The 14,121-nt window shown below is 49.8% G+C and overlaps 1 protein-coding gene across 3 annotated transcripts in view; it reads right to left on the reverse strand.

Moving 5' to 3' along the window:
- Positions 1-14,121, reverse strand: part of SHB (SH2 domain containing adaptor protein B) — a 149,622-nt gene that overhangs the window by 43,056 nt on the left and 92,445 nt on the right. For all 3 annotated transcript variants that reach the window (XR_013535467.1, XM_078372629.1, XM_003732012.6), the window contains one exon: positions 12,871-13,086. Coding sequence is in view for 2 of the 3 variants with exons in the window: in XM_078372629.1 (XP_078228755.1) it covers positions 12,871-13,086 (216 nt within the window). In the remaining variant the exon portion in view is untranslated. The remainder of the gene's footprint in view (positions 1-12,870; positions 13,087-14,121) is intronic.

Consider the following 14,121-nt stretch of genomic DNA (forward strand, 5'->3'; position numbering starts at 1 on the left):
ACTCAGATGCCTCTGAATTTGATGTAATAATGCATCTTCCCCTACAAAACCTTTGTGGGTTCCACACCCACCCTTAGGTTCCAATCAGAAAGGACAGCCAGTCCCCAAATCTATCATCTGCTTTTTTTTTTTTTGTCTTTAGGGCTTTGCTTTGGCTAAGTCTACCCTCTAGAATTCCTTTACTTCACTATTTCTGTCTGCAAAGACCCCAGCTATTCTTCAACGCTCAGCTCCAAGGTTACCTCCTGGGGTAGGTTTTGCCTTAGACCCCCAGGTAGAATTCCTTTCTCCTCCTCTGAGCTCCAAATCTGCACCACTGTCCTGGCACTGGCCTCTATAGCACTGAGGCATAGAGATATCTTCTCAGAACCAGACACTTTGCAGAGATGGGGCCTTGTGCCTCAGTCTCCTAGGAGTCTCCCCATGGCCGACCTGCAGCTAGCTCTGATGAACAGCCCATGGTTGAAACCCACCCAGGGAATGGAGGGGCTGCAGCAGCTTAATGCCATGGATGAGGAATCAGGAAGACCTAGGTTTGAATCCTGTCTCTGTCATTACTGAGTATCTTGGGGCCTGTTTCTTAAACTTCTTTGAGCCTTTGCTGCCTCATTTGCAAATCAGGGCTGATAGTACCTATACTGTGAGGGATTCTGGAGGTGGTAATAGATGATGTACCAAGGTCCAGGCAGGCCCCCTGTAAGCGGGAGACCCCGACCCACCGTCACATGTATGCTCTGATACAATGCCTGTATCAGAAACTACCTCTTTTTCTATGACTCCTGCTGAAATTCCGGAGTCAGAAGCTCCCAGAGGACAGGGCATTTCATTCTGTTTTGTTCAAGGCTGAATCCCCAGTACCTAAAATGGTGCCTCATGTACAGTGGATACTCAATATCTGTTGAAGGAACGAATCTGTACCCTGCTTAGCAGGACTAAAAACCTTCCATTCATCAGCCAAGAAAGGAAACTCAGGAGCTGGACTCCCTCCTCAAGTGATTTTGGAATCGTTTTGAAAAATGGCTTTTTTTTTTTTTTTTTAAGAGACAGGATCTCACTCTGTCACTCAGGCTGAAGTGAAGTAGCATGATCACAGCTCACTGTAATCTACAACTCTTGGGCTCAAGCCATCCTCCTGCCTCAGCCTCCTGAGCAGTTGGGATTACAGGTGCATGCTACCATGGTGGGCTAAGTTTTTTAAAAAAAAAGTTTGTAGAAGTGGCATCTCAATATCTTACCCAGGCTGGTCTTGAACTCCTGGCCTCAAGTGATCCTCCTACCTCAGTCTCCCAAAATACTGGGATTATAGGAAAGATCCACCATGCCTGGCCCAGCTTACCCACTTTATTTAGTGATTCCTGTGCATGGGCAGGCACCATGGAGGACTAAAAGTCCATGTTCTCCTCGAGTCGTTCTGGCAAACCTATGAGGTCAGTGCTATTACTGCCCATGTTTTGTGGGTTTTTTTTTTATATTTATTTATTGTACTTTAAGTTCTGGGGTACATGTGCAGATCGTGCAGGTTTGTTACATAAGTATACACGTGCCATGGGGGTGGTTTGCTGCATTCATCTCCCCATTGCCTACATTAGGTAGTTCTCCTAGTGCTATCCCTCCCCACTCTGCCTACCCTCTGCTATTCCTTTCTTAGCCCTCTACCCCCAGGCCCTGGTGTGTGATGTTCCCCTCCCTGTGTCCATGTGTTTTCATTGTTCAACACCCACTTATGAATGAGAACATGCAGTGTTTTCTGTTCTGTGTCAGTTTGCTGAGAATAATGGTTTCCAGTTTCATCCATGTCCCTGCAAAGGGCATGAATTCATCCTTTTTACAGTTGCATAGTATTCCATGGTGTATATGTGCCACATTTTCTTTATCCAGTCTATCATTGATGGGTACTGCACATGTTTTTACAAGTGAGGTTGGTCAGGTAACTTGCCCAGGCTAATAGGAACAGGTTGCTATGACAGGCAGTGGGTCCCAGCACTAGCCCTTGAGCTCTCTGCTATAGGACTGCAGTCCTGGGCAGCCCCCTACCCAGGAGTGCCTTTCCCTGTGGAGGCACAATGAGAGAAGTGTTGACAATCTGCCAGACATCCTCTTGTCCTCACCACTGACCAAGGGTGCAGGCAGTGGCCCCTAGGGATAGGGGGTCATTCAAAGAGACCTGGAACGGAGCAACAGGCCCCAGAGAAGACTGGCATGGTTCTCCAAGTTCAGACTGTGCTTCTTTCTGGCCTGAAGTCTATGACCCTCTCAGTTCTCCAGTGTAAGATGGAGTTTAAGCAGAGGCAATAAAGGTTAGAATGATGAAAAACAAGGCACCGTGTGCAGACTGACTAGCAAGGAGCTCTCAGCCACCACAGGCTTCATGAGCCCCTGGTGAGCTGGAATGAACATGGGCCACATTTGTAAACCATACGTGGCTGACAGGAGGGGCCTGAAGACTGTTTCGGGCCTGGTGTTGGTTCACGAATGTTCTAGTACTCTACAGAGGCAGAATCAAGGTGCCTGAGGCCTTGCACACGGTCCCTGCAGGGGTTCCTGCACAACACCAACAGCTAGGCTGGGGCTCCGGGGTGTTGGTGAGGGGGAAAGGTGGGTGAGAGTGGGGAGAGCTGGGGTGGAGAGCACAGAAGGGGCTGCTGCCCAGGTAGTTGTGTGACCCCAGGAGGAGGGAAGGAAGGGAGATTATGCACTGGTTTAGGAGGTGGGGTGGACGACATGACCCCCGGAGTCTGTGAAAATGCCATCAACTTTCTCAACAATGTACTAACACCTGTAGATGACTAAAACTCTGTTCCCATGACAACAGGCCTCTGCTGTTTCAGCTTTCTAAACAATGTACTACATCTGACCCTCAGCAACACACAGTAAAACAAGTATTAGAATTCCCAATTTATAGATGACACAACCGAGGCCCAGACTTCTTCCCTCCAGTTCAAGAGCGAGTCTTGCTCACCCACCCACCCCACCCACCCAGTGAGTACAGGCTCCTTCCAGGTACCTGTAGGACGAGTGGCTCAGCAAATGTTGGATTTGTATTTCCAGGATCACCAATAAGAGGCCTCTGTGTTTGCTTCGAAAAGACACACACAGGCCTCAGGGTATTGTGCTGCCACTTGTTAAGGGAGGTGCCTGAGAATAGAGGTCCTCATTGTGAGGAAAGGCGGCCCGCCACTCACCACAAAGCAGGCAATCAGGAAGGCGGTGAGGCAGGTGCCAGGATGTCACCTGGGTTCCAGGAACACCTCACACACATGTCCGAGCCTGGATGGGATGGCGGGCCTGGCAGAAGGGGCATGATTTTCTCCTCTTATTTGTGACATCCAAAAACATGAATGTCATTACTGGGAGCAAAGACCCCACCCTAAGGGCTGCTGCTTGGCTACTGGAAATCTAAAGATAAAGCCTGATGAAGATGATTAAATAACCCAAATGCAGAGGCCTCTATGGCTGCCAAAGCAAGCCATCTTTACCATTATAACTCATTATACAGATGGGAAATGGAGGGCTGGAAAAGGGACTGACTCACCCAAAGTCAACAGCTAGATATGAACTTGGACTTGAATCCAGGTCTCCTGAATCCTGGAGGCCCCTAACAAGTTCAGCATAAATCCTGTGTGCAATGCAATACAGTCTCAAAAATAACTGTACTAACCACAGTGACACATCTGTGAGTACTCACTGTGCCCCCAACTCTCAGTGTACAGTACCACCCCCACTGTACAGATGAGGAAACAGACAACTTGCCCCAGGTCATCCTGCCAGCAAGTGACAGCACAGGACTTTAAATCCAGATACATCTGGCCTCAGCACCTGAGTTCCTTCCTGAGTTCTAGGCCAGGGTCATCAGTCAAACGTACCTGGGACCTACATGTCTAATATGGTAAGTCTCCTGAAACTTTCACCTGCAGACTCCCACAGACACTTATTTAGAATCCTAGAGCCTGGGAAAGAGACTTTTCCTCCATCCACAAGCCCAAGAACCTGCAAGGGGCCAGCTGGGCATTTGTGGAAACGAGTCTCCTTGTCCATAAGATCCAAAGTCCCAGCCCCACTGTGTATGTTTCTCTACTGCCCCACCGTGGATGGCTGTGAGGGAGGCCAGGAGAGACAGGGAGTGGGAGCTGGGGGGACAAGCCAGGTATTGGCCACAAACATGGCTTACCAGGGCTGCCTGCCCCCAACCAGCACACCAGTCTCCAGGCCTACAGTGTGGCATCTTGATTCATAGCCAATCCTCAGATAGCCAGGGACATGCTGTCCACTTCTCCCTGGAGGTTGAGACCAGAGGTGGCAGCCACAGCAGTCAATAGCTGTTCACAAATGCCCTCCCTGCCTCACCTGGTGAGGAGGCAGATAAACACACAGCACACAAGAAAGACATAAAAACACACCATTTGTGTGTGGGCAGGCCACAAGATTTACTGGTATTCTACTGCTCCTAAGAAAACACGGGGTTGGTTTTCCTGAGACCTGATTTACTCAAATACCTTTCTTCTTTTTTTTTTTTTTTTGAGATGGAGTCTTGCTCTGTTGCCCAGGCTGGAGTAAGTGGCATGATCTCGGTTCACTGCAACCTCCACCTCCGGGGTTCAAGTGATTCTCCTGCCTCAGCCTCCCAAGTAGCTGGGACTGCAGGTGCCTGCTGCCACACCCAGCTAATTTTGTATTTTGGGGCCAGGGATATCTGGATTTAAAGTCCTGTGCTGTCACTTGCTGGCAGGATGACCTGGGGCAAGTTGTCTGTTTCCTCATCTGTACAGTGGGGGTGGTACTGTGCACTGAGAGTTGGGGGCACAGCAAGTGCTCATAGATGTATCACTGTGGTTACTACAGCTGTTTTTGAGACTGTATTGCACTGCATACAGGATTTATGCTGAACTTGTAAGGGGCCTCCAGGATTCAGGAGACCTGGATTCAAGTAGAGATGGGGTTTCACCATGTTGGCCAGGCTTGTCTCAAACTCCTGACCTCAGGTGATCTAACCACCTCAGACTCCCAAAGTACTGGGACTACAGGTGTGAGCCACAATGACTAGCCTGATTTACTTGAATATCTGACAGCTCACTGTATGCCAGGCAGAGATCACAAGTGTGAACAAGACAGGCAGGGTCTCTGACCTCAGGGAACTTAAAAATCTCCATCCACATGAAGATCTCTGAGCTGCCAAACAGAAGAGCAAATGTATTCTATCAAATCTTTGGTTTTTTTCCACTGTGTAGACAAAGACACTGGAGGAATATTTCTATTGATGTAATTAGCAGATGAACCAAAGCTATTAAACATTGATTTCTTTTCGCTCTTTTTTTTTAGATTACTAAACGAATCCATTCATACGTCAAATAGAAAAACCAACTGGAAAAACCTGTCCCTCAGTAACACATTAGCCAAAGGAAGCAAGGGATTCCACATCTCTCACTGAAACCCCCCTTTCCTGGGCAGACCTGCTGTTCACACGTGTTAAACATTAATTACAACTGTTACTCATTACATAGCAAAAAGCATTTGGTACAAACACAATTGTTAATTTCCTCAGGCTCAAGGCATTCTGGGAAGCTATGCAGAGGACAGGAAGCATCATGGGAGCCTGAAGGGAGTCAGTTTGGAAGAGACAGCATTCTCCTGGCTAGGACAGGTGGCGGTGGCTGGGTCTAAGACTCCCGAGGAACCCTCTGCAGACACTGGGGCTGTATTTATTCTGAGCACATGAAGATGAGTCATATCTCATGGTGGGAATACCAAGTGTGGAGCAGTGCCCTACAAACAAGAGGAGTTAAACCAGCTTCAGAGCAACTGTGTTTATTGGGGGACAGTAACAAGTCACAAGGGCAACATGGTATGGGTGCAACTGCTTCTGCCTTGTACTGGTGTGAAAGGGAATGTCCAGCCTGACACCAGCCACACACAGGATATCAACGCAGCAGTGGAGAGAACAAGTGCTCTGCAGTCAGACTGGCCCGAGTTCACAGCTGTGTGACTGTGGGCAAGCTGCCTACCCTCTCTGAGCTTCAGTACTGTTATCTGAATGACGACAATGAAGTGACCCCTACTCTGCAAGGCTTTGTAGGGTTAACCCATGCCAGGTTTATAATTATTGCTCAATAAATGTTAATTTCCTGTCCCTGATTCCTCCCCACCCTTCCTTACCTTAATAGGATTATTTTAAATTAGCTGGTTTAGCTGGCTCTGAGATGATTCACAGCTGTTTAGAAAACAGACATACCTAGGACCTTTCCCTTTCTTTGCCCTTTTAGGCTCACCTGATGAGGCTTTGAAGGTGTCAAAACTCAAGAGGGAGGCTGGCTAAGGGGTGACACCATAGCATAAGCACCCCACATGCTGACAGTGACAAGTGTGTATCTAGCTGTTTCAGAATAAGCCAGTGTACTCCAGAATTGGGTGCAGAAGGAGCACCGAGGAGGCGAAGGAACTGGTTGTGTCAGGGAAGGCTTCCTGGAGGAGGTGCCTTCCCCTCCCTAACTCTACCCCCACCTCACAGCTAATACAAAGCATGTACTCTGTAGACTCTAAGTTCTCAAAGTGGGGTCTCCAGATGGCAGCATCAGCAACACCTGGGAACTTGTTAGAAACGCAGACTCCCATGCCTCACCCCAGATCTACTGAATCATGAACTCAGAGTGGAATCCCGCAATCTGTATAACAGAACCTCCAGGTGATTCTAAGATGTGATTCCTCCAGGTGATTCTAAGATGTGCAAGTTTAAGACTTACTGCTCCAGGCAAACCAAGCAATCCACAGACATGTCAAACGTAGGATGGGAAGGCGCAGAGCTTACCATATCTTTTCATTCAGATCTTTTGCCTTTATTTAATTATCACAGAGATCCAGTGTGACAAGGTGACCATCCCCATTTTACAGATGAGTCAACTAAGGCTCAGGGAGACTAAACAGTCGGTCTCAGGTCCCGAAGCGGTAAAGGGTGGAACTGGCATGTGAACTTAGGACTGTCTGACTCCTTCCATTGCCCTATGGGTCCCAACATGCAAGACTTAAACTTCTAGGGCAGGCCGGGCGCGGTGGCTCAAGCCTGTAATCCCAGCACTTTGGGAGGCCGAGGCGGGTGGATCACGAGGTCAAGAGATCAAGACCGTCCTGGTCAACATGGTGAAACCCCGTCTCTACCAAAAATAGAAAAAATGAGCTGGGCATGGTGGCACGTGCCTGTAATCCCAGCTACTCGGGAGGCTGAGGCAGGAGAATTGCCTGAACCCAGGAGGCGGAGGTTGTGGTGAGCCGAGATTGCGCCATTGCACTCCAGCCTGGGTAACAAGAGCAAAACTCCGTCTCAAAAAAAAAAAAAAAAAAAAAAACTTCTAGGGCAGAGAAACCGCCAAGGAGCTAGTGGGGAAGACAGATAAGTTCCTGAAATAAATATGCTGAGCACTTTTTGAGTCATGTGTCTGTCTTTTATCTTTGCTGGGAGGCAGACCTGGCTGAGCCCAGGACACGGCCTGAAGAGTAACTTTTGTGAAGACAAAGCTTCAGACGGCGAGTCGAAAATGAAATGACTTAGTTTCTCAAGAAGGTCTGAAAGGTGCCCTTCACATACCCTGCTGCCATCTGGCTCCTCCATCAAGCTCAAGAGCTGCAGTTACTTACTTCTCAGACACAAGTGCAAATTATTAAAGGCATAGCTGTTACTCTACTCACTGGGTTAAAAGGAAACGCTGGTCATTCCTCTGCGCATGGCCTGATTGGCTCTGCTGTGAGGTCTCTAGCTGTTCCCTTCTCCGCTCTGAGCCTTAGTTTCTCCAGAAGGGTAGGGAGAGTGGAACTCTATGGTATGTGGACCCCTCTCTGTGCTGAGGGCCCCTCTCATGTGACAGAACATGACCAACCTATGGGATGGCACTGGTTCCCGCCCAATCCAATGAAGGCATGAACCTCCAGGACCCAGTCCCCTACAGAATCCCTGGCTGGAACCATTTCAGGTGGGAAGCCACCACCCAGTAACATATACCAGTGTAGATGTGGCAGAAATTAGTGCAAGTGAGATGAAGGGCATGCGACACTTCTTGAGGGCCATGGGAGGATGAGAGCTCCAACCACGTTTCCTGCAGCATCCTGGATCACACCAGGGAGGCCAGGCATTTGACTGGGTTAGGGCAAGGGCTCTGGAGTCGGAGCTGGCAGGTTCAAAGTCCGGCTCTGCTGCTGACTAGCCACGGGCTGGGCCCCCGGCCAAGCTATTTCTTCTCATGGGACCTTAGCTTCCTTATCTGTAAAAGGAGGAAACTAACCTCCCAGAGAGTGATTGTTGAGGACGGAATGAGACAATGCACACAGCAAGTGCTCAGTAAATACTAGCAATGACAGCACTAGCACTTTCCTGATGTGATACCCATCAAGCCTCACCAAGACCCCTCTGAAGTGGGAACTATTGATCTCACTTCCCAGGTGAGGAAACTGAGACTCCCAGGACAGGTTCATTCTCAGTCCTCACACTGGTCCTTCAGAGATGTGAAGACACCAAATCCATGCCACCCCTACCCGGGTCTGCTTCTACTGGCTATCCACCACAGCTCCTTGGTCCCTGCCTGTGGGTCCCTCCCTACGTGGCCACTTTCTGCTCCGGCTCCATTTGTCCATCTTGCAATCTGTGCCACAAAGCCCAGCAGCCAGGTAGACCTGCCACACCAACCTGCACCATCCCCAGACACCATGACATCATCTGAAGGGGACAAGGGTTCCCTTTCCAACATTGAGCAGGGAGGGCCACATAGGCCTTGTGTCAGTCCAAGCTGCATCTGGCGTGGGTGGGTTGGGACCCACCGGTAGGTGGGTCTAGAAGGCCATTTCTAGACCTACCTGCCGGCCTTGCAATTTGTTGGTCACTGTGAAGACTCCCGGGGTGATTCAAAGTAGACCAGGAACAGAGTCTAGCCCACTCTGGAAGACAGGTGTCTCTGCCAGGTGGGAAGGGGGCTGGTTGTTTGACGGAGGTCACACCACCTCTCTGTGTAGGCAGAGCTCCAGCCCCAGCCCACTCCCCGCAGCCAGTAGCTAGTGGTGGAACCTGACTGGCCATTTGTCCGATTGGGATCCAATAAATGGGAGTGGGATTCTGGTGAGGCCACAGTCAGCTTCCTGGAGGAGAGCAGGCACCGAACACCCAGGGCTCCTCAGACAGCTCCAAGTATTTCTCACCAACAACTACCTGAATCCCTAATTAAATTCCACATTAGCCATTCTCAGAGAAGGGGTAACTTTCATTCCTAAGAAGTTGAGGTCACTTCACACACTATAAAAGCTGCTTTCATGACAACTGGGAAGTGATAACTGAGCCTTCCCATGGCAGCAGCGCTAACTGCCAGAAACACTGCCTGAGAAGGGCGCTCTGGTGGAGAATGCTGACGCAGTGCCTGAGAGGTGCCTCTTTTCACAAATGCAATTTGGGACAGCACTTTGAAAGCTGGAAAGCACTTCTGCTTCATGGATAGATGGAGTTAATTCAGCCATCTTCCCCTCTCCCTGTCTCTGACCAGCAGCATGCTGGGGTTCTGATGAAATGAAGCCTGGATGCGTCCCCAGAGCTGGCTGCAGACCGGACCTCCCAGGACACACCCTCCATCAGAGCCCTGCCTCACTTAAGCTGCTGTTTGCAAACCCCCAGTGCTGGGAAGCTCATTACACACATTGCTGTCTAACCAAAATTCTTACCCTTCACCTGGGTCCTTCCCTGTGACTCCCCCTCTTGACAGGCCCAGGTCTGTCCCTTAGGGGACCCCATACTCTATACCCTTTGGAAATTTGAAAGCATCAATCCCATTCCCAGACCAAGTTTCCCCATCCAGGCCAAGCCTGCAGACTCAGCAAATATAAGGGGTGAAAGGAGAGGGTAATGATTTTGCCCAGCCAACTCCATCCCATACAGCTCTTCCTCCAGCTATGGATCCTGCACCCCAGGCTCCTAAGACTCAGCGCAGAGAGTCCCAAGAGTCAAGAAAAAACTGTGTAGGGCATTTCCAACAGGTACTATGCTAAGGATGGGGCCTGGCCAAGTGCTGCCTTACCCACTGACCACACTGAGTACATGCACTTGCACACATGCAGGTAGATGTACACTCACGTGCACACACAGCACTGACTCAGGTACTCAGGTGGGGGTCCTCACCATCATTCCCTGGCAGCTGTACTTCTGGGCTTACACATAGGACTGTGGTGACACATCAGCAAGCCAACCAAGCTGCTTCAACTCGCCCTCATCACCTGAGAGGTGGCCCACCCACCTCCCCACTTTCCCTCCAGTGACAGCAAACAGTAAGGATGCATCTTGCCTGCCCACACTGCACCTGATAGACTCTGTCCACAGACACAGGGAGAGAAGGCTGGTGTCCACAGAACCTCTCCAGCCCCTGGTGAGATGGCCTTCTCCTTCTCTGTCCCAGGAGGCAGAACTGAGCCAAAAACTGCTTAGGAAAAACACAGCAGTGCCCGCCTTGGAGCAGGACCCATAGAAGCTGGTGACTGGATGAGACACAGACCTGGATGTGATTCTGTGTCTACTATCAACAGCCCAATAACTCAGATTGCTCATGACACCTGTGATGGCAACTCTGCCACTCAACACCCAGGCCAAAATGGATGCTTGTAGGCTCATAAACTCATTCTAATGAGACAGTTTTATCTGAGACCTTTATGAACTCTTCTATCTGAACTCTTTGTGAACAAGAGTTCTAAATTCTTTCAGTATAGTTTAACTCCTTTAGAACAGGAGTCCTAAAACCACCTTTGGGCAGAAGAGGTTCTGGCCTGAGAGTTTTCTTGAAAGATGATATTCTATAGGGGAAGTACTTTTCACTTTCACAAATCACCTGAGATCTTGTTAAAACAGATTCTGACTCTGCAGGCCTGGGATGGGACCTCAGACCCTGCATTTCTAACCAGCTCCAGGTGATGCCAATGCTGCTGGGTCAGGGACCACACTTTGAGTAACAACATGCCAGACTAGACTAGAGCATCAAAGGCAAGGGCAGCCCTGAGTGGCCCGCAGTTGGTCAGTCCAGGGGAGGGTGAGCCTGCCTGTGGTGCTACACTATAATGTGAGCCCTCGGTGTCCGGGAAAGTTGCCACATGAGCCCTTTTAGCCCTTTAATCGAACTCGTGTTTGCAAAGAGCAAGCTCCTGGGTGGCCCCAGTTCCTCCCACACCCAGAAAAACACAGCCCCTAATCAGCCATGCCCAGGGGACAGTCCTTGGATTCCTTTGGTTCAAGGGAATAGAGGAGGCTGTAAAATGCAGAGGGGAGACCTGGGTGGACCCAGGACCTCCAGCCACAGGATGACTCTTGTCTTTGGCTTTCAGCCAGGGGCTGGGGCTATAGAAAGGTGATGAGACAGCCTATCCTTGATGAGCTCACAGCCTGGCAGGCGAGACCAACACCTACAGAACTAACCCTGATGTGGTGTGAGAAATGGTCCTGCAGTGATGTGTGCAGGAAACTCGACAGGCCCAGAGAGGCAGCAGGAGTCTGTGGGGTGCATGGCTGAGTACCCAGGAGGGCTTGGAGAGATGGTTATGTGTAAGCTGGGCCTCAAAGGAGGCACAGGATTGTTCCAGATAAGACAGGCAGGGGAGGGCATTTTAGCTAGAAAAATGGGATTTGCACAGGGCATGCTATATCCAAGGAACTGTGAGTAATATGTACTGAAATGGCTACAACAGCAAGTAAGGGGCCTGGGATAAGGGCAGGGCAGAGGCCTCAGTGTTCAGGATTAGAAAGGGAGGAAGAGTCTAGTCATATGTGGGAAAAAAAAGGGAGATTTAAGGCAAAATAAATTTTAAACAAATGAAAAAGTTTCCCTTTATGACTGTCAGTGTGGTAGGAATTAAATGTTACTCACTTAAAATTACATGCCTGAACTCTCAGATATGTAAAAACTGTTTGCATCTGGCTTTTCATCTCTTAATTAGACATAAGCATTTCTCTAGGTAGTTATGAACTCTTGATAAACATCACTTTTTAGTGGCTGCACAATAAATATTCCACCATATAGACGCACAGAAATCCAATCTCCATTGCTGAACCTTTGGATTGCTCTCAATTTTCCATAATTATAAACAATGCCTTTTCTGAATTTATCATAACTTTGGCATCATAATTTCTAAGGAGTGGGACTAGAATACAAAGCTACGAGCTTAGGTTTATGACTTAGGATGCATGTGCCCAAGATCACTTTTCAAAAGGGCTGTGGGAGAAGAGTTCTAGAATTGTGACCGATACCCACATTCTAGAAAAGCAGCCCTTGATTGGGGAGGAAGGGGACACTCAAGTCACTCAAGGAGCTCTTGGCCAGGGTACGGTCATCTGGGAGGAGCTGGGCTCTGCCCATCGCCTATGCTCAGTTAGCGGGTACACGCTGAAGCTGGGATAGGAGACACAGAGGCCCTGTGAGCCGTGCAGGCCTAGCTCAGCTCCCAGGGGTGGATGGGGTCACTGAGCCTGCTCAGGCCCAACAGAAGCTGCTGTGCACACTGGTTTCCTCTTACTTTCTCAGAAAGTTCCTTCTGAAAACTGAAATCTTGGCTTCAGTGAGCCAGGGAATTATCAATAAGTAGGACCAAGACAGCCAGACAATCAGAACATCTAAACCTTCCATCTCTGAAGAGTGCAGAGGCTCAAACGCCGAGACTCTGGAAGCCAGACCCAGATTCTCCTTGGCCTGTTCTCCCTTCCCTCACCTCTCCCTTTCCTCTGCAGCCTATATCTTTGACGGTACTAAGAAAAAGGACCACCAGCTGGATTATTAAACAGCCCTGGAGTTTGTCCTGAGCACAGGCTGGGACCAAAGTGAGTGCTGAGCATGGCTTAGCAGCTGCCTCGTGAACAGGGTCAGGGCTCCTTACCTGCCAAGGCTGGGATGGTGACCCGGTTCCACTCCCAAGGCTGGTCGTACTCATCGGCAGGCCTGTCGTCATCCTGGGGCAGCTTGCTCTCCCGCAGTCGGGGGCTGACTGTGCTCTCCGAGTCTGAGTCAACACTTTGGCCTTCGGGTTCGTAAGGGGTGTCATATAACTGGATACCTTTATGCTGGGACCGGACACTTTCCTGCCTCTGAAATTCTGCAGGCAAAAAGGAAGGAAGCAGAGATGAAATGGATGCTGCAGTATGTGCTTCCTCACCTGGATTCCCACCCAGAAGCACCACAAACTCAGAGCTGCCAGTGGGGAGGTAAGGATGACAGAGACAGGGCCCCTGTCTGGGTTTTACCCACCCTACCAACCCCCACTGCCGGGTCTCTGCTTTTCCTGAGCCAGGCTGGCTCACAAGGCTCACAGGCTCACAGACCTAATGACAGCCCTGCCTCCATCCACTTGTGAATCTCAGTCTTAAGAGGCAGAGCCCAGATGTGAACACGATGCTCCAGGTGTGTCCTGACACCTGCCCAGAACACGCAGAGCTTCTGACCCCTTGTTTCATAGACAAGCTGGGGTCTTTCCCTCTAGAGCAGTTCTTGCCCTCTTTGGATTTTCAGTCCTCATTTGTACAAGGAGAGGACTAGGCCATGCGGTTCCCACCAGCTCACACATGCATTTAAAAGAACCAATAAGAGCCTCCCCAAGGAGACCAGAGGCCACTTTTCTCCACTGCAAAGCCCGAGTGACCCCTTCCCTTCTCTTCTATCTCCCCCAGAGCATCTTCTAAACAGACTGAACCCATCTAGGGATTGGAGAGGCTGTCCAGCTTTACTTCTGAATAAAGAAAGAAAGCTCTTAATCTTCTAAAGAAGATGCTAAGGCCTGGTACCGGTGTGGACTAATGGTGATTGCCTGTCTAGATGAGGTCTCAGACAGGAGGTGCTCATTTTGGCTGCTGCTCAGTACTGGGAGGCCAGTGGTGGCTGGAAAGATGGATGCTAGGATGCTAAAATCAGGCACTTCCTGGTCAAACAGGGAAACTTGACCTGCTGTTTAATCATGGATACTATGTGCATGACCCAAGTGGGGAATGTGGGGAAGGTTTACCATGGAGGTTGCTCTCAGGAAGCCCACTGTTCCCAGCAGACACAACATGTACCTAAATTGCCATCATGCTTGGTGGTGAGGGGGGTTCAGCACTTGCAGGGCTGGGAGTGGCAGGGTGGGAGGGAAGGGAGA

This window comes from Callithrix jacchus, chromosome 1 (genome assembly GCF_049354715.1).
Source record: "Callithrix jacchus isolate 240 chromosome 1, calJac240_pri, whole genome shotgun sequence".
Lineage (NCBI taxonomy): Eukaryota > Metazoa > Chordata > Mammalia > Primates > Cebidae > Callithrix > Callithrix jacchus.